This window comes from Hakea prostrata, chromosome 11, assembly GCF_041222555.1.
Source record: "Hakea prostrata isolate BN-2017 chromosome 11, UWA_Hpros_2, whole genome shotgun sequence".
Taxonomy (NCBI): domain Eukaryota; kingdom Viridiplantae; phylum Streptophyta; class Magnoliopsida; order Proteales; family Proteaceae; genus Hakea; species Hakea prostrata.
Window position 1 is genome coordinate 14,868,757 of NC_142610.1, and position 14,084 is coordinate 14,882,840.

Sequence of the window (14,084 nt, forward strand, 5' to 3'; positions counted from 1 at the left end):
GTACTATAGACGTGTTTCCTTAGAAACTGCCAGCGTTTCTTTCTTTCTTCTAGAAGAAAGAAAGAATAGAAGAAGAAGAATTTCCGATCAGGCGAATCTGGATTCGACACGTGTCGCGATATTGTTGATCAGTTAAAGCAGGAATTTAATGAACGTTGATGAAGGCGAATTATTGTAGCTAATTTAACGCTAATTTAGGGTTGCGAAGAATAACTATTACAACTTTGTGTTAACCCGATCAAAGCGTTCACAGTTCACAGTTCACACACAATAGGCCGTAAAATGACTATTCTACCCTTACTTGTCTTGGCAAAACTAAAAAAACGCTTTTCATATATAGGGATAGAAATACTATATAGAGTCTATTGGTAGAGGGGTAGAGATCATACTTTTCAGTGGAGAGGTCGTAGGTTTGATCCTTACAGACATTGTCTTCCCCCGAGGATGTAATCAAGGTACGCGCAAGTTGGCCCGATGAACCTCAGCTTCAAACAAAAAAAAAAATATTACATAGAGTCTAGACTCCGGATCATCTCCCCCGGCAGCTATTGACCACAAATTACAAGGGGGCTCACATGACTAGGGTGATGAATTTTTTAAAAAAATTTTTTTTTTTTTTTTTTACTTGTGGACCTCACATAGTTTGTGGTTGTAAAGCCATCGAGGCAGGGAGTGCTCCCCCGTCAGGAGAGATGATCCACTCTATTACATATTACTATTGAAAAGAGTCGAACCCACGACATTTTCACTAATAGGCGTAACCATCAAGTTATCTTGAGTTGGTAGGAGACTAAGAAACGCGAATAGATACAAAGACTTTAGGTACTTAGATAAGCTGACCTTAGGATAGAGAAAAAAGATAAATCCCCATATTTCTAACCACATAAATTGAGATTGGAAATTTACCCAAAAGAAGGGAAAATCAAAACTTGAACAAGTTCCTTAGGCCAAACTTGTTTGTAGAAATTGGGCATTGCATGTCTATATATGTTCCTTTTTTGTGATCATAAGTGAATGACTAACGACTTGATGCTTCAAGAAATCAAAGTGAGAGATCATTTAAAGCAATGTGATGGGTCAAGAGCTTGAAGATGAATTCATCAAATGAGATTATCTCTTACTTTATCTTTTTGAATTGAGGTTTGTAGCTTCATGATGAATTTAACAAAATTACATTTCTTCTCTCTCTCTCTTTCTCTGTAGCTTGAAGATGAATTCAACAAATAATATTAAGTCTCTTTCCGTCTCTAATTTGAAGTTCGTTCAGACCAGTTTACATGTATCTTGACTACATTCTCGATAGGTTATAGTATAAGACATGCTTTATTATTGGTCCCTTTACCTCATACTATGAGGTATTAGTCTTTTACCAACTGAGCAACCCTCGAAGTTGAGTATCTCTTACTCTTGGCCCTGGGTTTATTTGTACCTCCTATACGTTCTTGTTATCTTTTCTTGGATGACGATCTTCTTGTTAACTTAGAGAAGTAGGATGAAATGATTAAGAAAATCTATTTCAAGCCAAGTTAATGTATCTTAAGCTAGATATTAGTATAATTTTTCCAAGAAGTTTTTGATTTTAGAGGAAATACTTTATTTTTTGTTAATTTCCCATGAATCAAAATTCATCATGTAAGGTTGAAAATTAGAAAGTATCTTTATTTACAATCACCATGTTTTTGAAATTTTGGTCCATTCTTCTCCTATAAGGTCAAGCTTTGAAGATCTCAATATAAGCAAAGGATCTTAAGGAGAAGCCACATTTGAGCTTCAAATGGAAGATTAGAATCCAAGAGAGAAAGATGTTTGGAGAACAAAATCTCATCACCCACTAATTAAAATTATTTAGATATAGATTGTTACTAAGGATATCTTTGGGTAATGGTCTGAATAAATATTTCATATGTTTTTTTGGTGTTTTATGAGGGAATTGTAGGGAAAGGAATTACAGAGGATATGAATCCTTTGTGGGCACCTTGATTACATCTTCAGAGGAAGCTTTATCGTTCTCAAGGGTTGAACCCGACATCTCCACTAAGAAGTATGGATCTTACCAATCTACCAACCCTTCATTGAATGAGTGTTAAGTGTTTGTGAAAATAATTTCTTTTTTTAATCTTTAATAACGAGCAGGTGAAACAATGAAAATCTCTCACCCCATCACTACTTGTAAATCGCTTTACCTTGCTCTTTTGCTATATGTCCTTACTTGAAAACTATATTTTTCAAATTATCGGTCTAATTGATAATATTTTCAAAACAAGTTTATCAAATACCCATTTTTGAATAACGAATGATTTCTTAACACAGAAACATGTCAAAATGATTTTACGCAGGAACTGGTAAACTTTATCCAGGTGCATTACCTGCATTCATATATTCACGTATATAAATTCTCCACATCTCACAATCGAGGCCTAACATCTGACTTGTGTGGCCCAATAGTTGAATTCAATGAACATGTGGACATTAGTGCTTTAGGTTAGATAAGATACTAATATTGGTAGAATGAATTTTGAAGGTAAAAAGGACTACCCATTTAAAGGAGTTGAAGCTCAACCTCAAAATTCATACCTTCCTATCTTGTATTATTGTTTTGACTAACTTCAAAATTTCTACTTTTTATAAAGTTTCTTATTCTTATCCTCCCCATTGCACCTTATTGGTTAGGCAAAGTCATTGGCTCCAACAAAGTCGGCAGTGTGCCCTACCCTCTACACCATCTATTTAAACTAATTGAACAAGAACCAAAGTTTTCTAACCAATTTGAAATAAAAAATTAGCATCTTAAGTCTAATGTTTGGACGCGTTTTTGGCACAGTGATGATAGTCTCTTATTCAGATTCTCTTCACCCGGAGAAGCCGTTCACTCATCCTCCCATATTTATACAAGGGCGACCCATGATCAGGCCCTGTGTCAGGCTTTTTGTGTGTGTGAGAGGATAGGAGGACACCCTGCCTGAGTGAGGAAGATATCTACTTCTCTTAGAGACAGTAAAACTAAGGAGGTATTGAATTCAAATCTTTGGATTTCCACACCTTCTCCCCCCTCTCCCCCTCTTTTCATCCCCTGGCCTATGGACCACAGTTCTTATGATTGGTTTATTGGTAATGCACACTCTTTTTTTGGTCTCTGAGATATTCCTTATATGCGCCCATTGACTCCTACCTATATATTTAGACAATCTATGGATTTTTTTATAAATTAAAGATGTAAAAGCAAAATCTCATATCTCATACCAATATATTCAAACTTTTGAATCTATGGATCCCTCCTCTATAAATTAAGATGTGAAAACAAAATCTCATATTTAGCTTAAATAAATTATAACAAAGTTGTTCCTCAAATTAGAAAATATATTTAACCTCTTGCCATATCTGACTTGTTTATCGCATGATTGTAAGATAATTAAATAATAAAATTGACAATACAAAAAGAAATTTTATTCTTATATGTGAAGTCTTGCCTTTGTAGGTACCAATAGATCAATTAATAATAGAATAATAGTTAGTTGGATTGATAGGCATATACTTATATATAAATTATTCATTTATTAAAAGAATTTTTAACGTTTGATTTAAAATTTATTATTTGGAGGTTATTAGGTGTAATAAATATTGGAACTAGTGATTAGATGATTTGATAATTAATATCAAGAAAGGCTTTTGAGTCTACATATGTTCAATAAAGTATGACTATAAATTTTTGTGTGGAAATAATATGACTATAATTAAGAGCCACCAATATCATATAAGCATAAGCAAAATTAACTTCTTCTTCTTTTTTTCAATTTTTTATTTTGAAAATTTGTCGGGGCCAACTTATGTGTACTTTGACTATGCCCTCAGGGGATAAACTTTATAGCTATTTAAATGTATGATAGGACTTAGCCCCTAGTTCCAAAAAGATTCAAACTTTTGACCTTATATTATGAGGCATTGGTCTTTGCCAACTAAAAGAATCGCTTGAGAACTGATGATAAACGAGCTAACACATAAGTTGTACTTTCAAGATCGGGGCGCGGGGAGGCGCGCGCGAGACGGAAAGAAAGACAAGGAGAACGGAGCGCGGGGGAGGCGCGGCGGGACGTGGGAAACTTAAAACCTGGCTTTTATTGTTGAATGGACATAAACATATACATATAGATATGGTACATAATCATTTATTTTATCCAACGTTTAAAAAGGCAATTATTCACCATACACAAACGTTTATGAAATCTTTTACTATAAATATTTATTATTTATAGTATATGAATCAACAAACATTCTTTATATGAGTACGACCGAGCGTGGTTGGCACTCGGTCCTTTGGATTTTCAAGGGCTACTAGGAATGCACCGGACACCATGCAACGTGTGGTGCTCTTCCGACCACTAAACCCCACCTCTAGATGAGCCGTTTCTAGTATGGGCAAGCTGTTAAACAGAAAATATAACTCTTCCCAAGGCCCAAAAAAAAAAAAAATCAATAAGCTATGATTGAGATAAAAAAGAATTAAAACTAAAGATCTTTTACCTTTTCTTCTTTCTTGACATTTTGGCAAGAGACTAGAATTGGCTTTGTTCTTTGGCACATTCCAAGAAAGAGAGTGAATACCAAACATTGATTTTATCACCTTAAAATGTGTTATAACCTCCTCTCTTTTTTTTTTTTAAATTTTATTTCCTTCTTTGGGTAGAGTGTTCTAAGCCTTATAGTGGAATGGATACCACAGGCCCAATTTGCTTTAGGTAAACAATGGGCTTAAGAACAAAAACAAGCCCACCAAGCTGGCCAGTCCATCAGCGATCTAGTGGGCCTGCCCATACTGACCCACAACCGTCTTCACAAGTTCAGCATTTGGGCATTGGCAGAAATATAATTGTTCGAAGTAGCTGATTCACATGATCCTCACATGCTCATAGCAAGCACCATATCTGTGAAGTGAGTTTCTAAAAATTTCTTACCAACTTTCTGTAAATTTTGGAGTTTCATCTATGATTTGATTTAATGAAATAGTTCATAAGTAGATTAGGTAAATTAAAGAAAATTCAAATTGATTTATTTAAATTAAATTATCATTGAGTATATATATTTTTTTAATTGTTAGAACTGAGGTTTGCCAATTGTTTTATTTAAATTACATTATCATTGAGTAGATTTTTTTTTTAATTGTTAGAATTGAGGTTTGCCTGAGCCAGCTTATATGCACCGTGACTACATCCGGGGGGGGGGGGGGAGTTATTTTCTATACCAGTAGTTTTAGTTGTTCTCAGATCAAGATTTGGATGGGATAAAAACATGAATCAAAGGCCAAACAAATTAAAAGTTCAACAACCGAGCCAAAGTGAATAGACTCGAAGTTTAAAGACCACATGAAGACTTGGAGATCAAGGACAAGTACCAACCAAACTCAAGATGACCAAGTGAATTAAGAATGCTATGATACACTAGTAACATTGCACACTCATGCATCATGTCTGATCTAGCTTTAGATAGACCTAGAACATGTTAGAAAGGCTCAAATGGACTTAGGCATGGTTAGAAAGCCCAAAAACCCCAAAAATGCATGTCGCAGGCTTGCTGAATCAAACAACAAGCTGTTTTAGTTCAAGCAAAATGGTTGCTAAACAAAAACACAATGACTTTTCTACCCATTGTCTTTGCCGTTAAAATTTTTCTCCAATCGAGGGGCCAATTAATGATATTTCAAACATGGAAATAGGGCCAGAGGAAATTTCAAAAAATCAGGAAGGAGGGGCTCCTCTCTTGGACCCAAATTCTAGCCTCTCACTCCTTGTGTATACCTTGATGAACCTTTCCAAGGAACTAAGCCCATTAAAGTTGAGTATGGCTGAAATGATAGAAGGTTGACTAGGAGCTCATCCTAGGTCTTTGTGGAATATGACAAGTAACACCTCAAATGGCTGTCTCAGAACTTGTCATTGATTGCTGCAACTCAGTGATTAGCAAAATCAATGAAAAGTCTCATCAGATGTGAGTTGTTCACATGAAAAATTGAAGGGCCAAGTTCTCTGAGCCACTGTTGATGTAACCATTGCATTGGTATGAACATAACTTAACACTGAACAGTATTTTCAACAAATAGATTTGTAGACAAAGCCTTCAGTACCAGTGAAGGAAAGCAACAAAAGAGGATACGATGGAACAAGTTATCAATGTATGAAAAACAGGTTAACACACTTGGAAATCAATACAATGATGGAGGAATCAAGCTTAGATGAATGTATCATTTAACACTGCTCGAAGGATGATAAGTGAGAGCACTCTTAGAGTGGTGGATATGCTTCTAGCTTGTATCATCTTCTAATTGAGAGATGATGCTTGCAAAAACCTCATAGCCTTGGCACATATCACTGAGAAGGCAGTATTCATTGTTTGCATGGTATGTTGCTGTCAAGCCTGGATACACAAAACATGTTCAAAAGAATTTTGATAAGTGGCTTTATTGTAGGTAATTTTGATACAGAGAATTCAGTAATATGGACAAATTACAATACTAAGGAGGCCTTCAAATTGTTTTCAGGCTATTGACACAAAAATAAAGGTTCATTCATGTTTTATATGGAGGAATCCAGTTCTATTCTTGGAAAGATTGCTTATAATGGGATAACTTGGATCTCAGCCAGGCCAGTCCATAATCAATCTCTCCTCCTGTACCAAGAAAACTCATTAAAGGGATTTATTTCATGCTTCTTTGTTCTCAACCTGACAATCTCTAGGACATTCTATACATGTATTATCATCTTTAATCTTCTTTTTATTGTGTTTTCTAAGTCATCTACATGGGTATAAAGGAAAAAAAAGAGAATGGTAAGTGAATAGAGTTTTCATAGACAGCTCAGTTTTTCTTCTCTTACTAACAAGGATTTGTTGGCTGAGCCCTAAACTATCGTTATTTTTTTCCTTTATAAAAGCATAATCCCTGCTAAACCATATTCTCAACAACATGAACAGATTAGGTCTATTGAAGTTTCAATTTTATGAAGATATTTAGATAATTCTACCAGAGCAAATTTTCACCCTGCAGTGTTCATTTTGTAAACATGAATTCCACAGTTCAGCTAAAACAAAATCCAGATCCCATATCTAAAGAAGATAGGAAAATATCATTACCATATCCGATAGTTTGAACATCGAAGCCTTCATCCTGTCATTCAACAACAGGTTTGAATCAATTTAAAGGATTAGCACACCAAAAGGCATCTTCACAGGAAAAGATCAAAGTCAAACCTGCAATTCTTTAATCAATGGCAAACTCCCAGTGATTGAGTAAGGCTTTACATAGCCAACCACTTCTTCAGTTGCTTTACACAACACATGGAAGCCACGAGAATCAAGATTACAAGCAACTCCAGACATTATATCTTCGTCAAAACTGATTGTTAGTCTGCAGAAATGCCAGAACACATCAAACATTGAAGTACACAAAGATACAGCCTAGCATGCACATACCAAACCTTTTTTTAAGATCAAGAAGCATTCTGAAAATAGAATGCTGCTTAATCTTCATAACTAAGCTTTTGACTACAAGATATTAACCAACACACCTTCCCCTGATATTTTCCTGTGGGAGGACATATTTTGAAACAGGACCTCTTGTGTCTAGCTTTTCTATGTTGGCATTAATGTCATCCACATAAGCCTCCAACTTCTTTTTCACGTCCTTTATACTGGAAAGTGTTACCAGATAAAGAATTAGAATCAGCATCACACTCACTCTATCTCTCTCAATGGGAAAAAAAGTGGGGTTGGGGGGAGGGGGTACAGTAGGTAGTCTACTTACTCGTAGAAAGGAGTTAACCTGCAAAACAGAAGGGCTCATGAAATCAGTTATGAAATCTCACCAATGATACTAAAGTCATTATAGATGCAGGAAGAAGAAAAACCTGACATCTCCTGAGATTGTACTCTCATAGGGAATCTGATTTACTCCACCAGCTGGATCTGTGATACATCAAATAGACATTAGATAATGTTAGAATACATGGTTGATGATTTTTTTCATTCTGTTGTTACTGATGATATTACTTTTAAGGGAGGGGGTTTATTTGTTATTAATGACTCCGTGATGTTAGCATGCATAAACTTGAGTAGCAGATGACTTACAGATCCACTGAGTTGGTTTCATAGTTGATGGTACTGAGAACTTGTAGACCTGTTCTTTGGGATGGGGAGGGAAATCCTTGTAAAATTGCAGCTGAATCACTTTAAGTGCTTCCATGGATAACTCCAAAGGATTGATAGCCTGTATTGCCAGGCAGCACTTAGTTATGAAGAAGAAGGAACAATCACATGCTTTTTATATTTCCATTTTAGCTGTAAATGATATATTTATTTGTGTTACATCTACTCTGTTCTTTACACATTGAGTAAAACCATATAAATTAGCTCCTCTTCCATGGGGACAGAGTTTGCACATGAAATACGAAAGGTGATAAAAGAACGAAAAGACAAATACAGGTGGAAGGGGTTTGGGGGAACAGAATATGAGAGAGTAACCGGGAACCGGAACAAAATATCCACAGGTCAGATATGGCCAAAATAATAGTCTTAATATGGGGATGAAATGGCTGTTAAGGTTTACTTAATCATGCTAGAACACTGATGTTGATGTGCAGTTAACCTTTACATTTTTTATCAGCAGTTGCCAGTGGCTTCTTACCTAGGATTTCTTTGTATCTAGAGGCCACAGATGAGAAATGATTCCAAAATTAACTAAATTAAATTATATAAGACAGAAATACTGTCATACATGAAGGAAACTAGAACACATGCTGAAAATTTTCCACCAAATCTTAAAACTGAAAATCTAAAAATTGTACAATAATACTAGGAAAAAAAGAAAAAGAAAAAGAGCAAATACTTTTAGAAACTTTTGAGCATTGAAATCAGGTATATTTCTGATTAACTGAAATTCATGGTTACAGAGGAAATTTATTAGAGCAGTATGGTCAACCATACAAGTTCCTTAAACAATTTCAAATAAGTCAGTCAATAACATGTAACCAATATCAGATTTTTCCTACCATGTAGCCATAACTTGGATTCAATCAGAACCTGAGTTTATCAAACAGAAGATGTAACACATCCAGGATGATGCTTTAGCATAAATAAATCTATGCTCGGCCAAAAAGGAAAGGAGGAGAAACTGACAACAGCTCATCCAGCATTTGGTTATATCTTTTTGTTCTTCAGAAAATCCTTTCATTTTAGACTCTTAAGCTTATTTTATGGCATTCACCTTTTCTGAGGTGGTGTCAGTATCTATTATTTCTCATGTATTACTTGTTGAGACAAGAAAGGAAATGTTGGTAACTGAAGTTACAGAAAGAGGGTAGCAAGAGCACCTTGTCAGGTAGACCACTATGGAAAAGCTTGCCGGTTGTTCTAAGTGTCCATGCTAGCATACCAGCAGTGCCAATGCAAGGTTGTTTGTCTGCAGTATCAACCCAATATCTATGTGCAAAACCAGAAATTCCCAAAAATCAATCATACCCCATAAGCCTTTTACCCAGAAAAAGAAAAGAAAATGCTACACTATACCATAATTGTTTTCTCATAGAACAGGGAATGTGAATTACTCACAAAGGACCTTGTTTGAGATTATCAAGCAACCCATGTTTGACAAGCTCATCCACGCCAATTCCTGAAATTGATGAATTCTCTTCACTCGCTATGAAGACTGCAACCACACTCGACTTCAACTTTGGCTTTGTTTGCCCCAGTTTCAGCATTAGTTCGGTCACAAGAGCAACATGACCCAAACAATCAGTTGTTCCACGGCCTCGTAGTTTGTCCCCATCAATACTCAAGGAGAAAGGATCAAAATCCTGAAACAGAAACACATCATGATACAAAAATTTTCAATGATTCACCAGAAATTAATTGAGTTCTGTGATTTAATCCTAAAAAATCAGTAATCCAAACCTCTACTAAGAGAAAAAAAGATGTCATTTCTAGAAGAAGAATCTGAGAAATAGTTGAAATGGGTACCTTCAAAATGAAGAAAATAAAGCGAAAAACCCAAAAGAAATCATTGCAGAGAAAGATCAAAAAAGAGAAGAAAATGTACCCATTCATCTGGGTTAGCAGTGACTACGTCCATGTGACAACCAACGAAGGACAAGATCTTGCCTGGAACGGTTCCTGGGTATTCAATAATAATGTTTCCTCTGCCCTCAACGTAGGTGACATGATTCACGATCAAGGGTCCTCCACCAGTGGTGGTGCTGTAAGGAAGGAGAACATTCAAAACGTGTTTAGCTACTCTGTCCTCTTCAGGAATCAACTCTGGTGGGTTGTTCTGAACAAATTTTGATTCTCCGATGAGCTTAGAGAGGAGAGAAACGTATGAATCCTTGTCGAGTTGACCCAGTAATTCTTTCACAGAACCCATTGCGGACAGATCAAAATCTCCACGAAGGACCCTTTTTGGAACCAAAACTACGAAAAAAAGCTTTGTGCGTAGGAAGAAGAGAGTTTAGAAACAAACCCTTTAAACCTGTGCCACTGTGCGTGAATAACTTGCTTTACGTGTAAAATGCAATGAAGGCAGACGTGAAGCTTGGAAGTTGAGTTTTTATTTGTAAATGTTCCAAGGCAACTGACAGTGACCATCGATCCTATGGATTGGAGATTCTATTCACATTACTACCAAAAGAAGAAGATTCTGTTCACATAACGAAATTAGGGGGTTCAAACTATAATGGCCGTTTGATAAAATGACTGTACACATAAACAAACGAGGAAGGGAAGTGATGGAGGCACGTCTCCATTTTGATGGAGCAGACTCTTCTGGTGGTCAACAAAGACCTCTGGCTGTGTGAACATGGTTCCGCCCCTTTTGCCGCCGGGGGTTTTGGTTTAGGTCCTTATTTTTAAGGGTTTCAGTGACAAATGGTACTAAGGTGTCCAATAAAAATTCAATTTTGGGATGTGTATGTTTTTCAAACATAAAGTGGGTTGTTAGTGCTTTAAGACTTCTATTTTAAGGTGCTGGTAGATTTGTAAATGGATAGTCGAAATCTACCTCTCAATTCGCATTTGTATTTGTTTAAGGGTGTTTGTATCCAAAAATTTTATTACCGAAATATATCCGTATCCGTCCGTTAAGAAACCGGATTCGAATAATTGCTTATCGGATAGGATAATATCCGAATAAAAAATTATCCGGATAGAGTAAACTATTCAACATTTTTTTCTTTGAAAATTGATGATAATCAGATTCGGAAATCGGTATTCGGATTCGAAAACCGTTAATCAGAAATAAAAAATTATCCGGTTAGAGTAAAGTATTAAACATTTTTCACAAAAAATGGAAGATAATCGAATTCGGATTCCGGTAATCGATAACCGGAAATTGTAAATCGAGAATAAAAAAAATAAAAAAATGACAATTACCAATCAATAATCGGATAGTTTATTGGATCAGATTATTATCGGATATCCGATAAAGTTCTGGATTCGAATTCGGATGTATTCTCTAAATTTTTGCCAGATTCGGATTTAGATTCGGATAGCGGTTTTGCTAATCGGATTCGAATTCGGATATTGGTGCATCCGAGCCGAATCTGAACTGTTTATAGACCTGGGTTCTGGTGCAATTTACTGTTTATTTTCTTTTACTTTTATGAAAAAAAAAAGAGAAGAGATCAAGTTTTCCAACGTTTGGGGGTTTGTGGAGTCAAATCTAGACCTTCAATTCGTGTGATCCCATTAAATTAACAATTGTCTAGGATTCGACTCCTTGGGTCTGAGCTACTTTAAGGTCGGGGGAGAACAATGTAAGATCCTCAAGTTTCTCAATTACATAATAGGGGACAAAATAAATCAGAGTAGGAACCCACATGACTCACAGGTTAGTTATATGGATGACAAGCATTAGAAGAGCAAATTGTTCTCCCATGATAAGGAGGTGATTCGCATCGTTGTTCCTATCCATCCATTTTTTTTATAACTGAAAATCGTCTAGACCAACTTAGGTGCATCTTGATTTTTGTTTTTTGAGATTTTTACGTGTGGTCCCCCAGTGTACATTAAATGTATTCAAATTTCAAATTTGGAGAGACTAAAATGCCCCCAAAGTTATTTAATACACTATATTATGACTAAAATGCCCTAATATCAAGTACCATCCATTTCCTTGTAGATGTGTGACAAATGTCCCAACATCACATCAAATTGTAGAAATTCATTTACAGGTCGCATCAATCAATTGACCAATGTGACCTGTAAATGGATTTTCCCCTGATATTTTCCTCTGGGAGTACATATTTTGAAACTGGACCTCATGTGTCTAGCTTCTCTGTGTTGGCATTAATGTCATCAACATAAGCCTCCAACATCTTTTTCACGTCCATTATACTGGAAAGTGTTACCTATTAGAGAACTGAAATCAGAATCATCTCTTTCTCTCTCAATCAAAACAAAAAAGAAGTGGGATTTAGTCTATTTACTCGTAGAAAGGAGTTACCCTGCAACACAGAAAGACTCATGAAGTCAGTAATGAAATCTGATCAATGACATTATAGCCATTATAGATGCAGGAAGAAGACAAACCTGGCATCTCCTGAGATTGTACACTCATAGGGGATCTGATTTATTCCACCACCTGGATTTGAGATCCATCAAACATATATTAGAGAATCTTAGAAATACATGGTTGATTTTTTTCTTTTCTTTTCATTCTGATCTTACCAATAATATTACTTTTGAGGGAGGGGATTTATTTGTTATCAGCAATTCTTTGATGTTAGCATGATGCATAAACTTGAGTAGCAGATGACTTACAGATCCACTGAGTTGGTTTCATAGTTGATGGTATTGAGAACTTGTAGACCTGTTCTTTAGAATGGTGAGGGTAATCCTTGTAAAATTGCAGCTGAATCACTTTGAGTGCTTCCATGGATAACTCCAATGGATTAATAGCCTGTATACAGGGCAGCATTAGTTTCTATATTTCGAGTGTCAATGATATATTTATTTGTCTTACATCTTCTCTGTTCTTTACACATTGAAACCTATAAAACCAAATAAATGAACTCCTCTTTCCATAGAGACACATACAGAAAATGTTGGTCACTGAAGCTGCAGAAATAGGGTAGCAAGAGCACCTTGTCAGGCATTCCACTATGGAAAAGCTTGCCGGTTGTTCTAAGCCTCCATGCTAGCATACTACCAGTGCCAATGCAAGGTTGCTTGTCTGCAGAATCAACCCAATACCTATGAACAATCAGTTGTTCCACGGCCTTGTAGTTTATCTCCATCAATGCTCAAGGAGAAAGGATCAAAATCCTGAAACAGAAACAATATCATGATACAGAAATTTTCATTACTTACCTGAAATCAATTGAACTTCTACTGAGAGAGAATAAAAAGTGTCATTCTACAAGCTGAAATAATGATGCAGAACAAATTTGAAAAGAAACTTGAAATGGGCAGCTTCAAAATGAAGAAAATTAAGCTAAAATCCCAGAAGAAATCATTGCAGAAAAATATCAAAACCGAGAAGAAATGTACCCATTCATCAGGATCAGCAGTGACAACGTCCAAGTGACAACCAACGAAGGATAAGATCTTGCCTGAAACTGTTCCTGGGTGTTCAATAATAATGTTTCCTCTGCCCTCAACATAGCTGACATGATTCACAATCGAGGTTCCTTCACCATTGGTGGTGCTGTAAGGAAGGAGAACATCCAAAACATGTTTAGCTACTCTGTCCTCTTCAGGAATCAAGTCTGGTGGGTTGTTCTGAACATATTTTGATTCTCCGATGAGCTTAGAGAGGAGGGAAACGTATGAATCCTTGTCAAGCTGACCCAGTAATTCTTTCACAGAACCCATTACAAATATATTAAAATCTCCACGAATGAACTTGCTTTACGTATAAAATGCAGTGAACACAGTGAAGCCTTCACTGCATAAAAAAAATCATATGAATGCCTCATTGAACTCATGGGTGATGCTGAGATCTTAGCTCTTTCTGTGGTAAGAGATTCTATCCACAAAAAAACATCAAATGGTTTAAACTACTAACTCAGCTTCTGTTGTTAGATTATTAAGATTTGGGAGGAAACTAA

At 36.0% G+C, this 14,084-nt stretch overlaps 1 protein-coding gene and 1 pseudogene across 2 annotated transcripts; both read right to left on the reverse strand.

Moving 5' to 3' along the window:
* Positions 1 to 5,893: 5,893 nt before the first annotated feature.
* LOC149000313 (acetylornithine deacetylase-like) lies at positions 5,894 to 10,701 on the reverse strand. 2 transcript variants are annotated; one of them, XM_089139821.1, is made up of 11 exons: positions 10,499 to 10,701; positions 10,079 to 10,235; positions 9,592 to 9,836; positions 9,354 to 9,462; positions 8,113 to 8,251; positions 7,893 to 7,950; positions 7,790 to 7,807; positions 7,554 to 7,676; positions 7,237 to 7,393; positions 7,120 to 7,153; positions 5,894 to 6,405 (listed from the first exon to the last, which is right to left on the reverse strand). In XM_089139821.1, the coding sequence occupies exons 1-11, from the start codon at positions 10,621 to 10,623 to the stop codon at positions 6,293 to 6,295; spliced, it is 1,278 nt and encodes a 425-aa protein (XP_088995947.1). In that variant the 5' UTR covers positions 10,624 to 10,701; the 3' UTR covers positions 5,894 to 6,292. The 2 variants fall into 2 exon arrangements, with proteins under 2 accessions (XP_088995947.1, XP_088995946.1); XM_089139820.1 differs by having other exon boundaries at positions 5,900 to 6,405; positions 10,079 to 10,576.
* Positions 10,702 to 12,212: 1,511 nt separating this feature from the next.
* Positions 12,213 to 13,848, reverse strand: LOC149000314 (acetylornithine deacetylase-like; annotated as a pseudogene).
* Between the last annotated feature and the right edge of the window lie 236 nt (positions 13,849 to 14,084).

What these genes read in the sequence shown, in the direction of transcription:
- LOC149000313 (XM_089139820.1), bottom strand. Translation starts at nt 10,402, where the DNA reads ATGGGTTCTGTGAAAGAATTACTGGGTCAACTCGACAAGGATTCATAC. An exon ending in CAGGAAAATATCAGGGGAAG is followed by an intron (nt 7,394 to 7,553) that starts GTGTGTTGGTTA and finishes GCATTTCTGCAG; the next exon opens with ACTAACAATCAGTTTTGACG. An exon ending in CATTGATTAAAGAATTGCAG is followed by an intron (nt 7,154 to 7,236) that starts GTTTGACTTTGA and finishes GTTGAATGACAG; the next exon opens with GATGAAGGCTTCGATGTTCA.